This window comes from Balaenoptera ricei, chromosome 9 (genome assembly GCF_028023285.1).
Source record: "Balaenoptera ricei isolate mBalRic1 chromosome 9, mBalRic1.hap2, whole genome shotgun sequence".
In the NCBI taxonomy this organism is placed as follows: domain Eukaryota; kingdom Metazoa; phylum Chordata; class Mammalia; order Artiodactyla; family Balaenopteridae; genus Balaenoptera; species Balaenoptera ricei.
The window spans coordinates 81,105,923-81,124,080 of NC_082647.1; the positions used below are offsets into that span (position 1 = coordinate 81,105,923).

The 18,158-nt window shown below is 35.8% G+C and overlaps 1 protein-coding gene across 3 annotated transcripts in view; it reads left to right on the forward strand.

Annotated features, from left to right (window-relative positions):
- The window catches only part of SEMA3E (semaphorin 3E), a 261,910-nt gene that overhangs the window by 155,927 nt on the left and 87,825 nt on the right, over positions 1-18,158 (forward strand). For all 3 annotated transcript variants that reach the window (XM_059934035.1, XM_059934036.1, XM_059934037.1), the window contains exon 3: positions 15,645-15,704. In XM_059934035.1, the coding sequence (XP_059790018.1) occupies positions 15,645-15,704 (60 nt within the window). The remainder of the gene's footprint in view (positions 1-15,644; positions 15,705-18,158) is intronic.

Sequence of the window (18,158 nt, forward strand, 5' to 3'; positions counted from 1 at the left end):
GTTCTTATAAAAAAGAGGAAATTTGGATACATTAGAGAGACATCAGGGATGTGTGCCCATAGAGGGAAGGCCATGTGAGGACACGGTGAGAAGGCAGACATCTGCAGGCCAAGGAGAGGCCTCAGAAGAAACCAGACGTGCCAACACCTTGAACTTGGACTTCTAGCCTCCAGAACTATGAGAAAAGAAATTTCTGTTATTTAAGCCAACCAGTCTGTAACATTTTGTTATAGCAGCCATAGAAAACTAATAAAATCTCCATATTAAAATTATAAGTATGTGAATATGGAAAGATCCTTCAAGGGATCCAACACCCAGAAGATTAAGAATCTTTGCATTAAGGAAGTAGTTCTTAAATTGCTGTCCTTGGATCTGGATCCTGTAACTCTCATGGAGTGGGTCCCTGAAATCTGCATTTATGACATGCTTTCTAGATGACTTTTATGTACACAAAATCTCATAACAGTTTTCCTGAGCCCTCATTTCCTATGTGGAACTAAGGCCAGGAGTTAGCAGCTTCCCACTTTAATGTGATTCTGCTTTAGAGTAGGGTAAATTGAATAACCTACTATCCTTCATTGGTTTGGCCTAATTGTACCCTAAGGCCTTTAATGCTAGAAAGACTGCTTTAATGGAGGAAATGACCTGTGAAGACTATATAAGGATAAGAAACCTGGAGAGTGATGAGTTTTTATGAACTGCATCTTAGGGAGCTAAATAGAATAGTATCTGGCCGTTGAAGCTTCAGAGTTCCATCCAGCAAGGATGTCACGGAAAGCAGCTATACAAATTATTAAATTGAATAACCTTGCTGCATTCAAGGGTAAATCCTTATTTTGTGGGACCTGAAGTATATACAGTTCGCTGGGCCACTTCAGGAAATATAATTCAAACTTAAATTTCAAAATTGCTAACGCCCCTCCCAGGGCCACAAAAGGGCTGGGTAATCGCGAGGAATCCTGAGATGTAAGCTACATTAGCTCTGAGGTGACTTCACCCCACCTGTATTTGTTATTTTATACTTTTCTTGCCTATTTCCACAGAATGATTAGCAATAAAACTCCACATAGACGTTCTGCATTTATTTTCAGCAACAGCAGAGTTAGACAAGGTCTACTTCATAGACAGTCTGTTTAAAAAAAGTAGACTTAAGAATGAGAGTTGGTGCCTCAGTGCTGTCCAGGCTCTGAAGATGTGATGTTTCTGCTTCTTGGCCAGGCTCTCCTCCTGTCTTTCCTGGATCTTACTCCTTCAATTATTTACCTGTTATTATATTTTTAATCTCTCCTGCTTTATCTCTGGGTTTCTTAACCTCAATACTGTTGACATTTGGAATAAGTCTAGGTTGGAGCAGAGGGTGTCCTGTGCCATTGTAGGACGTTTAGCTGTATCCCTGGCTTCTATCCAATACACTCCAGTAGAATGCTTCCCCTGAGTCATGACAATCAAAAAGTTTCCAGACACTGTCAGATACCCCCTGGGAGGCAGAATTACCTCAGGTCAGACCACTGTGTCTAGCCCATCATTTTATAAGCAGGATAGAGACCTCTCATTTAAAAAGTCCTGCCGTAAATATATATCTACTTGGTGCTACCACATCCCTGCCTCTTCCCCTGGGATCAGTCACCTTGGAAGAGTAGCCAAAGCCCATTTTCCCCACTTTCTCACTTGCCATTTATTTCTTAGTTTTTAATATCTTTTAAAATGTAATATGTGATACATAAAAGATACAAATAACGTAAATATGTTAGAAAGCATAATAATAAAATAAATACATGGGAACTCACCACCCAACTCAAGAATGACAATATCACCGTTCCCACTGCAGATGCAGCTACCTTTTGTTTCCTGCCTCTTTGCCTCCTCATGCCTCCTGCTGCCTAGAAGCAATTAACTATGCTGAATTTTGTTTATTTTTTTGTTTTGCATAAGTTTTAAAAATTATTTTATCATAACGAGTGTTTTCCTAAACAGTATATTGTTTAATGTTACTTCTTTTGAGCTATGTAAAAGTGACGCACAATAGTACGTTGTCGTCTCCTGGGGTTGCTTTTTTGTTTTGTTTTATTCAGTATTAGTTATTAGAGTCAGTCGTGTTACTTGTAGCTCTACTCCCTTTGTAGGGATAGAAGAGTGAATTAGGAACACAAATTAGATTTCTAGGTTCAAATCCTGGCTCTGCATTTATAGCATTGGGTAAATTCCTTAATCCCTTTATGCTTTTACTTCCTCACTTGTTAAAGGGGACGTATTAGGCCTCTCCAAGGATGAAACTGAATTAATATATGCAAAGGACCAAGAACCGTGCTTGGCACACATGTATAAGCTATGTATAAGCTATCCGTAAGCTCCTATTGCTCACTTTGGTTTGTATGGAATATGTTGCATCATATGAAGCCATCAGACCGGTTAATCCTCACTCTCCCATCACCAGGGGTACTCCTCTGCCTGACTTCTTCTGCCTCCCTCCTTGTTAGTGAACGTACTCTTTCTCCTTTCATGAAACGCCATTTCATCTGCATACGCTCTGCATCCCAGTCTATTGACATTTCTCAAGGACTGGTTATCTTCTATCTTTTCTACATTATTGTTTTCTTTCTCACTACAAAATCAGCAACAAATAGAGCTTTGTATATGGGTTCTCAACTTTTCTATGTGTCGTGGATCCATTTGGCAGTCTGATGAAGTCTATGCACCCTAAATGCATTAAATAAATATGTAGGATTACAAAGTAAAATATTGAAAAAAAGTTATTAAAATATAACTACATTGAAATACAACTATCATAATATAAAAATAACAATTTCTAATATGAAAACATGTAGCTTCTTTATTAATATTAAATAAGAAGTCTTAGCAATAGTTCTCATAAGTACCATAATTTCAAATTGATGGTGAGTGTTAATAATATTTTGAGATACCTGCAGCAACTCTTAGTTAATATTAAAATATTTGTTATTTATCTTGGTTATTAAGCCACAGATACTATTAATACTACTGAGGTTAGTTTTCTACATTTATAAGATAGAAAAGCTAAATTTCAGAGGTTAGTGCAAATAATAATGTAATTTTTTTTTCCAATCAAAGTTGGTACATTCCCTGAATTCTTTTTTCAGGCCCCAGTTAAGAACTCTTGCTCTACAATTTTCATCTTAGAAAGCATTAATTAAAATTTTGAGTAAAAATAAACATAAATTTCTCAGTTTAGCTGTGATAGGTCCTCAGGATCTACTCTTGTCTACCTTTTTAGTTTAATCTCCACTTGTTCACACCAATACATTGGCAATCGGAGCACTTCTTTTTGCACTTTTTTCTCCCAGCTTTATTGAGATACAATTGACATACAACACTGTGTATGTTTAAGGTGTATAACATGTTGATTTGATACACTTGTGTATTGCAAAATGACCAACACCACAGCTTTACCTAACACCTCTGTCACATCATGTGATTCTCATCTCTTTTTTGTAGTGAGAACATTTAAGATCTACTTTCTTAGCAACTTTCAAGATACTATACAGTATTAACTATAATCACCATGCTGCACTTTAGGTCCCCAGAGCTTATGTGTCTTATAACTAGACGTTTTTACCCTTTGATCAACATCTTCTCACTCCCCACCCATCTCCCCCCAATCCCGCCTCTGGTAACTACCATTCTACTCTTTGTTCCAATGGATTCAGCTTTTTTAGATTCCACATATAAGTGATACCATACAGTATTTGTCTTTCTCTGTCTGACTTATTTCACTTACCATAATGCCCTCAAGTTTTATTCATATCATTCTAAATGGCAGGATATCCTTCTTTCTCATGGCTGCATAATATTTCACCATGTGTATTTTTGTATGTATGTATGTGTGTGTGTGTGTGTGTGTGTGTGTGTGTGTGTACATACCACATTTTTTTAAATCCATTCATCCCTTGATGGACAGAGGTTGTTTGCATATCTTGGCTACTGTGAATAATTCTGCAGTGAATATGGGTGTGCAGAATATCTCTTTGACATTCTGTTTTCATTTCCTTTGGATATATATATATATCCAGAAGTAGCATTGCTGGATCGTATGGTAGTTCTGTTTTTAAATTTTTTGAGGAAACTCCATGTTGTTTTCTGTAGTAGCTGCACCAATTTACATTCCCACCAACAGTGCTCAAGGGTTCCATTTTCTTCGCATCCTTGCCAGCACTTGTTATCTTTTGATTTGTTTGATAATAGCCTTTCTAACCGGTGTGAGGTACTAGCTCATTGTGGTTTTGATTTTTATTTTCCTGATAAGTAGTGATGTCAGTCACCTCTATTTGCTCTTTAATGCTTCTTTATCCTTACATTTTCCTTCTTTGGACTAGCCTTCACACATACCCAACTTTTGCTTTTGTTGTTTTAACTATTTCCTTCCTCCTCTAAACCAGAATTGGAGAAGGTTCTCCCAGCCCTTCCTTATCCCTTGGTTTGATTTTGATTCCCATGTTGTATTAAAAGGGGCTGTTTACTTATCAGTGTACTTTGTCAGTTGGATCCTTAAGAGTAGGTACTAAGTTGTATTCATCTTTGAAGATGTAGGCATGCAAGGAATGTAGACACTAAAAAGATGAAGGTGTCTGTTTCTAATATTGACATCGTCCAATAAATCTGTTCTTTTCAGTGTCTGCCCTCTTGCAAATCCCATTGTACTTATTGTAGAACCACTTTCAAACTAATTTTGTCTGCCTTCCACTCTCTCCCTCCCCAAGCACCTACCCACTTCCCCACTGGCAAACAGGGTAAGGAGCCTGTTTACAGTATGGTAATAGTTTTTACTTTGGATGAACGTTAATAATACCTAAGGATCTTGTAAATGTCTATGCCTTGGCCTTTCCTCCAGAATAAAATGAGGAATAAGTAGTACTTTTTAAAATTCTCCGAGGTGATTGTAATGTACATTTAAAATTGTGATATACTAGAGTATTATATGTCCCTGCAAGCCCTAGGAAATACTATTCCTACATATAGGGCTAAATAAATAATTGTCTTATATATACAGTTGACCCTTGAACAACACAGGGGGTTAGGGGTGCTGACCCCCAAGAAGTTGAAAATCCAGGTAAAACTTTACAGTTGGCCCCCCATATCCACAGTTACATGTCCGCACATTTAACCAACCTCAGCGGATGGTGTAATACTGTAGTACATATTCACTGAAAAAAATCTGCATGTTAAGTGGACCCTCGCAGTTCAAACCCATATTGTTCAAGGATCAACTGTAATAATCAGAACTTATATCATGATACACACATAGGACTGATTTTTCCCATGCAATTTTGAGATAGTTAAGAACTTACCATTTAATAGATTTACTATATTAGTTTTTTTCGATACTGACTTCGCTTTATAAATTAATTCATAGCATTTCCCAGACTATGTAATGATACTTTCACACTGAAATTCTGCTTTCTTGTATCTAGATCACATTCCTAAAAAACCCTTGACCCTCACTCAAAAATGGAAAAGTCAACGCTGGTGGTAAATCATACTCTTCAGTGTAAAAATTCTACCCTTATTATTCCATTTGTTTTACCCCATATGAGAACCTCCTACCTGCCAAAGAAAGGTTTCTTCTGCTCTCTTAAAAAGTCTCTAAAATCCACAGATAATATGCGACTTAGATTAAACTCTGACTTCATCAGGAACTTTCTAAGAAATTTTTTTTAAAACATTTTTTTTTCTTTTCACCTTTCTCTAAAGGCTTTTGGTACAGAAAGGTTTGGACTGAGCTAGAGGAAATCATTATTTGGGTGAAGAAATTGAAGTATCTTGAGACTCTGATAATGTGACAATAGCAGGACATTAGTATAGATCAGAAGACTTGGAAAGGGAAAAACAAACCTGTGCTGGTGGACACTTTTCACCTGATTTTCCTGTTTTCTTGTACAACCTACATCTGTATCTGTCTCTTGAAAAAAGCCATTTATTTATGATGAAGCCCCAAGGTCTCTAAAATGGGATAGGACTATAGCCACAAGAATTCAAAGCTATACATGTTTAAATTGGCTTTTTTTTTTTTTTGGCCTCACTGCACGGCATGCAGGACTTCCCCGATCAGGGGTCAAACCCATGCCCCCTGCATTGGAAGCACAGTCTTAACTGCTGGACCACCAGGAAAGTCAAAAATCTTCCTCATTAAATTTCCTTTCACTCACTACTTAATTTTAAAATTATCATTTTGTATTGAGGAAGAACTTCCAATCTAGAGCATTTGAAAAGGAACGTACATGTTTCTTGTCATATCCTCCACCCCCAATTTATTTATACTTAGCGCAATATCAAGATGTGGCCAAAAGAGATAATGAAAGTTTATTATGTTATTATTAAATTCTCTAGTTAGCAGCTGTACACTCAGCAATATTAAATGTTATTTATACATGATGCATAGTTGTTTGAACTTCAGTCTGGTGAAATTTAATTTGAGTTAAATCTAAGGGGATTTAAATATATGCATGCAAAATTAATGAGTTAAGTTTTTTTTAGCGTTAAACATGTAATTCATAAAAAACTAAATATGTATGTTAAAAATATGATCAAGAAAGGGAAGCAAAGGAATAAATACAAAACATCCTGGTATTTTGCTAGCATTTAAGGATCATTTAAGAGTAATATTTACACAATTATTGAGTAATTCAAACAATTCTTGAAAAGAGGATTTAAAAAAACTTTTCCTGTGACTCTAAAATATTTCAATAATGTATGATAATATTTCAAAATGGTGAATAATAGTATTAATTAGTAAACCAAAACTAGTAATAATTTAAAAATCCCTCTAGATATTACACAAAGTAAAGTTTTTTCATATAGCACCTAAGAATTATTGAAAACATTTTTGTGCTGTTTTCCGTATTCCATGAGAAAAATTTATTTCCTTATTCATATTTATCAGGTTTATTTGTATTACCATAAAGAAACATTAGCCATGGTACCTTAATTTGTGTTTCTTTATTGGTTGAAAGTTTGTCTTCTTTCTGATCAACATTTCATTTCTAGAATGAGATATAACGGATCAACAGTTAAATTTTTTTTTTGAAATTTGACCAAAAGAGCCAACAAATTATTTTTTGTTTTATTTTAACTTATTTCCATTTGCAGATATTATAAGACCTTTTGAAAAGTAGCAGAATGTAATAGCAAAGAACACGTTTTATAGCCAGATTGCCTGAACTCCCGTATCTGGTCCAGCACTTAGGAGATGAGTGATCTTGGTCAGCTTATTCCATAACTCTATTTCTCAGTTTTTTCATCTGTAAAAGAGAGATAATCATAGTATTTATCTCACAGCTTTTATAAGACAATTTATTGACTTATTAGTTGCCTAGGCCAGTGCCTGAAACATAGTATTATCCAAATATTTGCTATCATGGTTATTATCTAAACAAGACATAGAATCAGCACATGATTCCTACGTGCTGCCATTTCTAACTGAGGTAGAAGAGTACTGCATATTTTTAGAGACGATTCAACTAAGTTCTAGAAACAGTCATGGAGATATGAAGTATGCAGAGATGAATAAAACAGTCCCTACCCTAAAATGCAATGGAGAAGACACATACATACACATCTGTCACAGGTAGCAAATTTGAATAGAACTATAACACAGACCCAAATAAAATGCTAAGAAAGTATACAGAAGCTGGGAGTTGGGATTTCCTGGAGAAGATATAATTTAAAATTGGACTTTGAATCGTAGTTGGAATTTTGATTCACACAGATAGGTAGTGGGAACAGAGAGAGTACAGGGAAGAAGGTCAGAAATTTTAGAGCACTTTGAAATAATGACTTGGCTGAAGTAGATAGGTGAGGTGGGGGCATGTGGGTATCAACAGGGTAGAGTGAGAGTTAAAGATGGAAATGAGGTTTAGACCAGATCCTGAAGAATACTGACTGCTGTGCTGTGGAAACTTAATCTTCTAGGCAATGCAGGAGCCAGTGGGAGAGTCTAAATACGTGTATAACATAATCAGAATGGTAGTTCAGCATGATTGCTTTAGCGGCAGCATGTTGGGTAAATGGAAGGAAGAGGAGAATAGGGCCATGAGGCCAGTAAGTAGCAGTTAGAACTTAAAACCAAGTTCACTTGTCTCAGAAGCCTAAGGTCTTTCCACCACGCCACGGCGTTGAGAGCCAGGCTGCTGCTTTGGTGTGAATCCGTGTCTCCCGAGGTGGTCTTCAGTGTACTGTTAGTTCTGCCTCTTGTTATGAGGTGTCTCTTTCCTCTTGGTTCTTATTCCCTTTGCATGACTAGCATTTACCTTAGTAATGGTTAATAGACTAGTGGAACAGTTAGTGGTTGGTGACAGTAATGGAGGAAAACCACTGACAAGTGCGAGAAGGAACTGTCTCCCCCTTGTTAACTTAACGGCAAAGTTGAGTGCCCCACGAGGCTCCGGTATTCAACCACAGGTGAGGAACTAGCTTGTCCGTCTTCTATCGACGTAGCCCCTTGCAATCTGTGCACATTTGAGAAATACTGAGATTCCTGAAAAACCAATCAAAATTATTCTCAGGGAGGTAGCAATACTAGTTTGAGGTATAAAATCTTCTCTCCTTTTTTCATTTCATGAAGAAATCAAAAGTGGAAATGTTTGTTTATTTAAGCTATATTTTATAGGACTTCATAAAACATTCCATATTTAGTAATAAATATTCACTTTAACAAACTTTCACTCCTGGCTTTCTCTAAGTTTCTAAATTTCAGCTTTTTTTTTTCTAAAACTACTCTCACCACTATTATTTTAAGCTAAAGTTACACTACTTAATTTGGATATCTCTAAATATAACTGTCACTTCTGTTTGTAAAAATATTTATACTTTTCTCATTTACTCAACTTTACTGAATCCAAGGTGAAAAAAAATGCTTGAATTTTAGAATTTAATTTTTTTTAAGTGAGAGAAAGGCATTAAAATCTAATTTGCATATAAAATGGCAAATGGTATTTCACATTAATGATGGCAATTTAGTAAATTTCATCCATTAAAAAGGGCATACACAAGGCCAAAAATGTTTGTGTCATAATAATAGTGTTCTAACTCAAAAGCTTTGGATTATAAACATTTCAAGAACAAATCTTGCCTATAGTCCAAAAGATTATAATTCTGGTGTACAAACTAGTTGAATAATGACAGCCATTGTAATTAAGTATAAAAGCATAAGCAGTAAGGATAACATGTGTCAGGTTAAAGCTACCATTTATAAACCATTAGGCCTCTTTTAATGTGTTATACTCAATCTATTTTCTTGATTTTAATGACATTTATAGGACCTTTAATTAAAATATACCTTGATGGACACTGGTACTATATATAGATATAAAATATATAAAGAAAAGCTAAAATATAAACAAACATTTTTCATTAGAATAAGAGAATTAGGAAGAGAATATTAGATGAAGTTATAATAGTGTCTTAATCACTTAAATGTATTCCAAGGAAGAGAGACTTATATTACCTGGATCATTTTATTTAATTTTTTTCAATAAAAAAGGAAATAATGTTTTTTAGACAGTTAAATTATTGCTTCTTTGTTCATTTGTTTTTGCTCTCCAAAATCTCTGAGTATCCTAACATCTTGTAACAATAGAACTGTTAAATTCTTAATCCTGGTATAATTAGGAGACTCAATAGGGAGTCTGGGAAAGAATTACTTTGTAATTTAATTTTTATTTTATTTTATTTTTCTCCTTTGAGATATGCAAGAATAGTAAATGGCCTGTTAAAGTGCATTGGAACAATTAAATTATATTGTAGGAGTATTGTGATGAAATGATGTGTATTTAACCTTCTGCTTTTTGTACCTTTCTCGGTGCAGAGAATTTGGAAATGTCATTACACCCTGTTGCTTAACTGCCTTTAAAAATGTTTTATGCAGAACAAATAGCTTAATTTTATAGGTTTTTGTTGATGCTATACTCTGGAGCAGAACCAAAAGGCATCCTTACTGCCAAAACAAATGAGGAAAATCATTTCCCTTACTGTATTGGCAGAACATTTGTACATGATGGCTTTAAACTAACTTTTGATTTCCAGTGAGATCATTCTCTTATCTTTTCTCACCTGAGTGGACCTTTGAATGCAGTCCTGAGCCTGTTAAATTTTGTTAAAAAAAAAAAAAGAAAGCAAACTAATGTATAAACAACAACAAAAACAAAACTTGAATAAATATATAATTACATTGTTCATTTGGAGAGTTCCCCTGTGTTGCACTTTAGTGGTGAGTATTCATAATTTAATCTTCTACCTCTCACCCTTCCATGGACCCAGAGTGATCTGGTTAACACCCTTTTCTCTGCCCTCAGAAATCCTGCCAGTCTTTCAAACTTGCTAAATCCTGCAGGATTTCCTCCCTGATTAAACTGGAAAGTGTTACTTGTCTCATTTATTTGACACTGCTTGCAGCATTTTCATGTCAGTGAATCTATATCTCAAACTTTACTGTAGGATCCTTCACTGAATTGACTTTTTGAAGAATGTGATAAAGAAATGTTGACTGAAACAAGTCTGCCAAGAGACGATGAATGAGCAGTGATTGTATTTAAGGCCCTGTGCCAGGTAGGCATTTTAGGGCTGCGGAAATAAGTCACTGCCTTGCCCTCTTATAACTTATAGCCCTAATAAGAGAGCTAAAGTTGAGTACACATGTTGTTATAGTCATAGGTAGAAAAAGTAAGAAAAACAATATAGAGGATCAAAGGAGGGAGAAATACTATCTGTTGAGAAAGTTAATCAGGAAACGTCTTCTAAGACGTGCCTGAAATAATGATTTCATTATTCCTAGAGCAACTGCCACTATTAGGTTTGCTGCTGGAAACAACACATGTTCTGGCAATCCTAGAAAAGCCATGTATTGTCTTCGCCACCACATAATATATGATCTTTTGTTTGTGCAAGAACTGTGAAGGGTCTGAAATTTTACCTTGCTTTTAAGACAACAGGTTGGCCTGTCATAGTTTCATTGATGCTGGCAGAAGACAACGCCCGGGCTAGAGACAGCACTCTGTCACTCACAGCACAGCAGGCAGCATGAGCCTCGTGTTTCCATCTTGTCTTTTCCTCCTCAAGTCCCACAGGGGATGCGCAAAGCAGATTAGTAGACACTGTACACATTGAATTTGTGTCATACCCGCTTTACCAACCTCCTGCTCAGAAAACTCCCAGTCTCACAAGGGATTTGCTAGCAAAGCTGTCCAACCTTTGCCCAGAGGGGGACATTATCTTTATTATCCCCGTCAGGAAACAAATCTATTTGCCCTGAAGGGAGATTCTATCTCTGTCTTCCAAGGCTCTTTGAAAAGATAATGTGGAACAAAAGCTGTCAATAAAGTATAGGAATCCTCTAGAGAATTGCTCCCCAGACAATATGTTCAAATAGTCCCTGAAATAATCCTTATGAAGCAATGATTGAGGAGAATGAGGTAATACATTGAGGTTGTTCTATTGTCTGGATACTATTTCAACGTTGAAAAGCTGAACTTTGGTATATTTTTCCAAGGAATTGGTTATCTAATACTTTGAAATTGTAGAAGTACAGTTTAAAGAAGTCACCGTTTTACATAATGATGAAAAATGAATAAAAAAGGATGCTAATATTCTAAGAAGAAAAGCCCTGCATCTCATAAATTAAAGGTGTTAAGAATATAAAAGCATTATTCTGCTCTACCGATGAGGTATTCTCCGATTTATTCATGTCAATAAGCAAATTAGTCATGAAAATCTTTCCAGTGATGGATGATTCTAAAATGAATTTGTATTTTGAATTTGTATTTACATACACATATACATTCTAGCATATCCTTTTGAATAATTTATGCATCCACAGTAAAATTATAATTCCAAAACCAAATTGAAGCTCAAATTAGAATGAGTTTTAGAAATCATCTGAGAAAACCTACTGCTCAGTGCCTGAATTTTTTCCAAAATAAAGGATCAGTGAAGTTTATAAATTCTACAGCTTCACTTCCAGGATCCTTTTGTCTAGTGGTGTTGGTAACCTACCTCAGGCTGATGTTAAGCCTGCAGTTGAACCTGACATTGTCTTATTTATGTGATATCTTTCCTGAATCATATGTGATCCACTGATAGATCTACTGCTATAATGAAGAACATTGATTCTAGGGTATTCTATGTGTGCTTTGGACTTTTTAGTTGGTTTTCTTTTATATCTCTACTTTTTTCCTTTTGTCTTTTTTCTATGTTGTAACATAACAAAAAGCGCTTGTGTTTTTATTTAAAAGTTTATATACTGTACTATGAAAACAAAGGAACACATGAATGCTGAATATTGTTAGTAAGAAACTTTAGGGGGCTCATTACACTAATAATAACATCAAAATAATGTCATATACCTATAGTTCAAACCATAGAGTGCTTACTCCCATGATAATAAATTTAGTCATAAAAGGATCATCATAATCAAATGCTATTGACACCACTTTTATAAATCCCCAATATTTTTCATGTATCGGGACCTGGATTTGACTACGTAATGTGTGAGTTAAGTGAAAAACCTCTTCCCCATCTAGCATATAAATGCCTAACCTGATATTGTATGGGACACAGCGTTTTTAAAAATCTTAAATTTTGACCATATTTGGGATTCAAACATGTATATCAGATTTCAAAAACTAAAATGCCTACAGGGGCCACTCAGATAAAAGAAAAGTCTGAAGAGAATCAGAGAGTGCCTGTCCCATTGAAAGAAGACTTCAGACTCAACTCCAGAAGAATGGTGCCACATAGGAAGGCATGCCTGTTGCTCGCCTTTTAGATTTTTCTAGAGACACCAGAAATCTAGATTTTTATGCAAAATTTCTCACTTTTGAATATTGGGCAGTAATTTAAAAATAATTAAACAGTCCTCACTAAATAAAAATATCTTCAATCAGCAGCATCTAGTATGTAGTTCAATAACCAGAAAGTCCTTCCAGACTAGCAGAGCACAGGGATAGGATGGTGGTGGGTGGAAGGAGGGGAGACATCAGGGAGAGATAATAGAGACCTTTAGGGAACAAACTGCCTTAGATAAGAAGACAGTTTGTCTTATTGGCACAGGTGGAGCAATATAGTCTAATATATATGACCATTGATACCGGGTAGTAGGATGCCATACCTGAGCTCTTCTTAATCCAGGACCTGAGGCTCTTAAGCATCCTGAGGAGGAAAAGGCTATTTTTAGAAATATTAATAATATCTTAAGAGACCCAGTCTACTCTACTGGGAAATTTCTACTCATTCACCAAAATGTTCACTTGAGAGTGGAAGATGATTGCCTACAAAAAGAAGGGAGCCAAAGAAATGTCCACGTAGCCTGGCTCAAAGCAGCCGTAGAGGCAGGAGAGGAAGAGAGAACATCTTAGGAGTCCTGTACACCAGGGCATGTGGATCCAAGGCACAGGCCTTTGGAGGCTATGAACAAAAAACTATAGGGGGTTCTGGTGAAAGTCAGCATCGCTCAAAATAGAATTCATCATCGCTGACCAGCAGAGCCTGTGAAGATGATACATTAGCATGAGAAGGTGATCCCATGGAATTCAGAAGGAGACACAAGAAAGGGAACCGATTGGGCTCTTTCAGTCGGGGGAGGGGGAGTGATTGATCCAGCAGGTGAGGGGAAGAGCTATTAACCGGGAGGCTTTTAGGTCTTGAGGCACAGGAAACATTTGAGAACTTACCAGTTGCTACAGTTACTTAAGGGAATTGTATACCTTGGTTCCCATCCATAGATCTGCACTGTAGAGTTGGACAGAGAAATATGCATTTTTTAAAAAAGAAGCTCCCAAATAATACTTAGGTAAAGTTCTGGTAAGGATTAAATTAAATGTTGAATCTGAAGTGCTCAGTACAAAAGTTAGAAAGCTGATAATGCCACGTGTCAGTGAGGATTGCTGGTAGAGTATAAACATGTCACCATTCTGGAGAGCAACCTGACACTACAGTAAAAGATTAAATGTATGCTTCGCTAAGACCCAGTAATTCTGCTCCTGGTTATACATACCAGTGGTATTCTTATATAGATCCCAGAGGGACGTGTACAAAGATGTGCTGCTGCTTTTGGGCGGGGGGGGGGAGGGAGTGGTTCTTGTCAATAAAGTACTTTATTAATACAAAACAGACTATTGTGGTAAGAAGCCTTTTCCCGCAGTAGCTTATACACCGTCACTTCTGGTGTAGTCACTGCAACTGAAATGAGCTGTTCATGGAGATCATAAACATTAAAATGATTCCTCTAGGTTTTATTGGGAGAAGATGTGCAGATGTTTGCTGTGGTGGAGATTTGGAGACAATTTGGGTGTCCTCACTGGGAGAGTAGAAGAGGGAATATGGGGGATCCATTCCCCAAATATTACAAAGCAGTTAGAAACAACAGACTGTATGTATACATAGGGCTTTGTATAGGGGTCTTCAAAACCCAGTTCTTAGTATAAAAGATGAGAGAGACTTTACATAAATTAAAATATACCATTTACATAAATTAAAAAATGCACAAAAAGCAATATAGACTTTATAAGAACATATGCAAACAACAAAAAAACTGTTAGTCTTCCCAGGAACAATTTACAGTGCCTCCTGGAGGGATGCAGGGAGAAGATGGAGGGGGGAAGGGAAGGAAATAAATAGGTAATTAAAATAAGAGAGGGACCTTTTAAGACCAGTGATAATAATGAGCCCTCAGTTGCATAGTATAACAAACTCAAACCTCTGCACATGAGTTTATAAAGTAAAAGAAAGAAAAACTAAAAGTTCTTGCCACGCTATCTGGCACATGGTATGATTAATCTATCATTTAAGCAAAAAGAGAACAGAAACAGTCTGAGAAAAGAAAAGGATAGAGAAAACAATTTCATTCCAAAAAAAAAAAAAACAGCAGTTCACGGTTAAACATTTGTGGAATTAGATTTTAAAAGTACTGAATCATTTCTGCCTGTGGTCCCAGCAAAGTGCTAGGCACTATTTGAGACGAAAAAGAGGTATTTGATATATTCTCTCTTCAATGAAGAAACCAACAAATTTGAAATACAACGAAAATTTCCTGAAATCCAGTGGGAAACTGGTAGAGTTAAATAATGTTTTAAAAATAATCAAAGATGTTTGTGGTGTATTATGAAGTGATACATTATAAACAAAGGATGAATTATAAATTCATTCATTATAAATCCTTTCATTCTTTTGTGCACAAATGTTATTGAGAGTCCACCACACCAGGTTCAGTGCTAGGTGGTAAAAATGCAAAGGGAACTCAAAGAGGTTCCTGGCCTTTGGGGGGCAGACAAGTTCAGGAGAAAGATTGGACAGCAGAGGTTACAGCAGGTTAAATGCAGAGCAGTGCTGGTTGAAGTATGGGTGGCCTCTAAAGGCCTGAGACTTGAGATGAGCCTTCAGAAAGGTTAAAAAAAATAATAAAGTTTAGCATAAAATAAAAGCTGAAAGATAAGTGTCTTAATTTGGCAAATAATGCCATAAAGAAGGTAAAGTCTTGCTTGATCTTCTCAAAGAACGAAGTAGAACCAACAAAAATAGAACAAAATAAAATGTATTGAATTGCAGAAAAAAAATAAAATGGTTTTTCAGTGTGGTTTATTTTTATATGCAGTTGCATAACAGTCCATTACCTTTTATTCCAGATACACTGGCCAAGCACAGCAGTAAAAACAGAAGAATGCATAATGAAAGGAAAAGATGCCGTGAGTATTTTTTTTTTTTTAATTGGGGTTTTTTGTTTTTTTTTTAAACTTTTGGGTTTTATTTATTTATTTATTTATTTATTTATTTATTTATTTATTTATGGCTGTGTTGGGTCTTCGTTTCTGTGCGAGGGTTTTCTCTAGTTGTGGCAAGTGGGGGCCACTCTTCATCGCGGTGCGCAGGCCTTTCATTATCGCGGCCTCTCTTGTTGCGGAGCACAGGCTCCAGAAGCGCAGGCTCAGTAATTGTGGCTCACGGGCCCAGTTGCTCCGCGGCATGTGGGATCTTCCCAGGCCAGGGCTCGAACCCGTGTCCCCTGCATTGGTAGGCAGATTCTCAACCACTGCGCCACCAGGGAAGCCCCCGTGAGTATTATTCATTGTAAATTAAACAAATCATCAGTTATAGTCATGGTCAGTGACAAAGGACTGAATCTCTAACCTTTTATTTGCTCCTAAAAATATGCAATATTTTTATATTTATATTTATATATATATTTATTTTTATATTTATATTTATTTATTTATTTATATTTATATTTATATATATTTATTATATTTTATATTTATATTTATATTTATATTAAATATATATATATATTTATATATATATTTTATATATATATATTTTTATATTTATATTTATATGCAATAAATATATGCAATTCATTTCAAGAATAAATATCTATCTATAGATATATATTGATATATACATATATATATCAATATATATGCACACATACATACATGTATATACACACATGTATACACACGCACATATGATATATACATATACATTTTCTATATATGTAATTACTTAAAAATTAATTTCAGTGTAGAGGTAGAGTAGGGCACCAAGATACCATCTAGATCTTGGTTTTATTTTGTCTTATAATATTTTAATCAACTCAGATTTATAAATTCCTTCTAGTCAGGCTTATCTCCTATGTATTGGGGAGAAAAATAATTTCAGGTAATTTCTTAATTTGAGGAAAACCTAAGCACCGTCTTTGTGAGATTTCGTCTCACCCTGATTAGTAAATTAGAAACAAATGAAGAAACTAAAGGAGAAAAAACAAAAAACTTGAACGAAGATGGCAAAGGCAATAAACATGCTTTATATATGCCACATGTTTTGAGGATGTCTCCTACTGAAAGAATCAATATTCCATCTCTCCATAACTTCCCTGCAGCGTGTGAGAGGGAAGAGGTGGTCCAGCTGCAGCAACCCTGCCATAGTTGCTAACGCACGAGTACGCGGGTGAAAGGACTTTTCACATGCTAGGAGTAGCTGGCCGATGACACAATTCACAGCTTTGGAGGAAGGCATGCACAGCTCCTTTTGAAAGTTAACTCATCCTTTTTTTCAGTAAGAAAAAAAAAAATACCATGTAGAAATCTAACACACATTATACCAACTCCTGATTCTTGCAGCAACTGGGTAACAGCCAAGGGATGAGTCAAGACATCCTTGCTGCCTTAGTCTACGGTGTGATGCTGACTAATTGAACACATTCAGAGGCTGTGTCAATCTAAGCCCCCCCGAGCCAAAATGTGGTCTAATTGGCTTCCTCAAGATGTGACAGTTTCAAGAGATGAGAAGCAGGTGCTTATAGCAATATGAAAATAGGATATTAGATTTTCCCAACTATATGGGTCATATACAGACTAGGATGCTGCATGAAGGGGAAATTAAAGGAATAAGTCTGTGTGCTCCCAGATAATCGGTTCAGTAGTGTGTTACTTGTTTTCACCAAGGGAATGCTATATTCTGAATCACTTACGGTGAGATAGTTCTGCTGGCTTTTTCATCCTAATACTGTTACATGAGAGAATTTAAAAGTCAGAATCTGACCTTATAAAACATAGTATGTACTGACTATTGCATGTACTAATGTCAAAGTGATATTTAGCAATAAAAGGGTTTAGTATTTCTCTCATAATTTAAATGAACTAGCAGTACCTGATTTGCCAACAAGGTATTTGCTAAAATTAATTTAGTCAAGTTTGTCTGAAGTAATTTTAAACTTTTTTTCATTCAGCATACTCACCTAATGACTGATCTATTAAAACTTTGTTACACATGGAGTGTGTATCAGGTACTGGGTTTGATTAGCTACAGAATACAAAGATGTGTAAAATCAAGATTCTGTCCGTGATAAGATTACAGTTGAATCCCATTATGGGCAAACTAGAGCTCTGGGGCCGAATGTGACCTGCCATAAATGAAGTTTTGTCGGAACACTTCCATATACATTCATTTTTCTGTTGTCAACGGCTGCTTTTATGCTATAGCTGCAGAAGTAAATACTTGCAGCAGAGACCAGATGGCCCATCAAACTAATTCTATTTACTCTCTGGTCCTTTATAGGAAAAGTTTGCGTATCTCAGGACTGTAATCTTATAGTAATAGGTATAAAACATTATTTTTATCAGTTAGCTTTCTGTTTACTT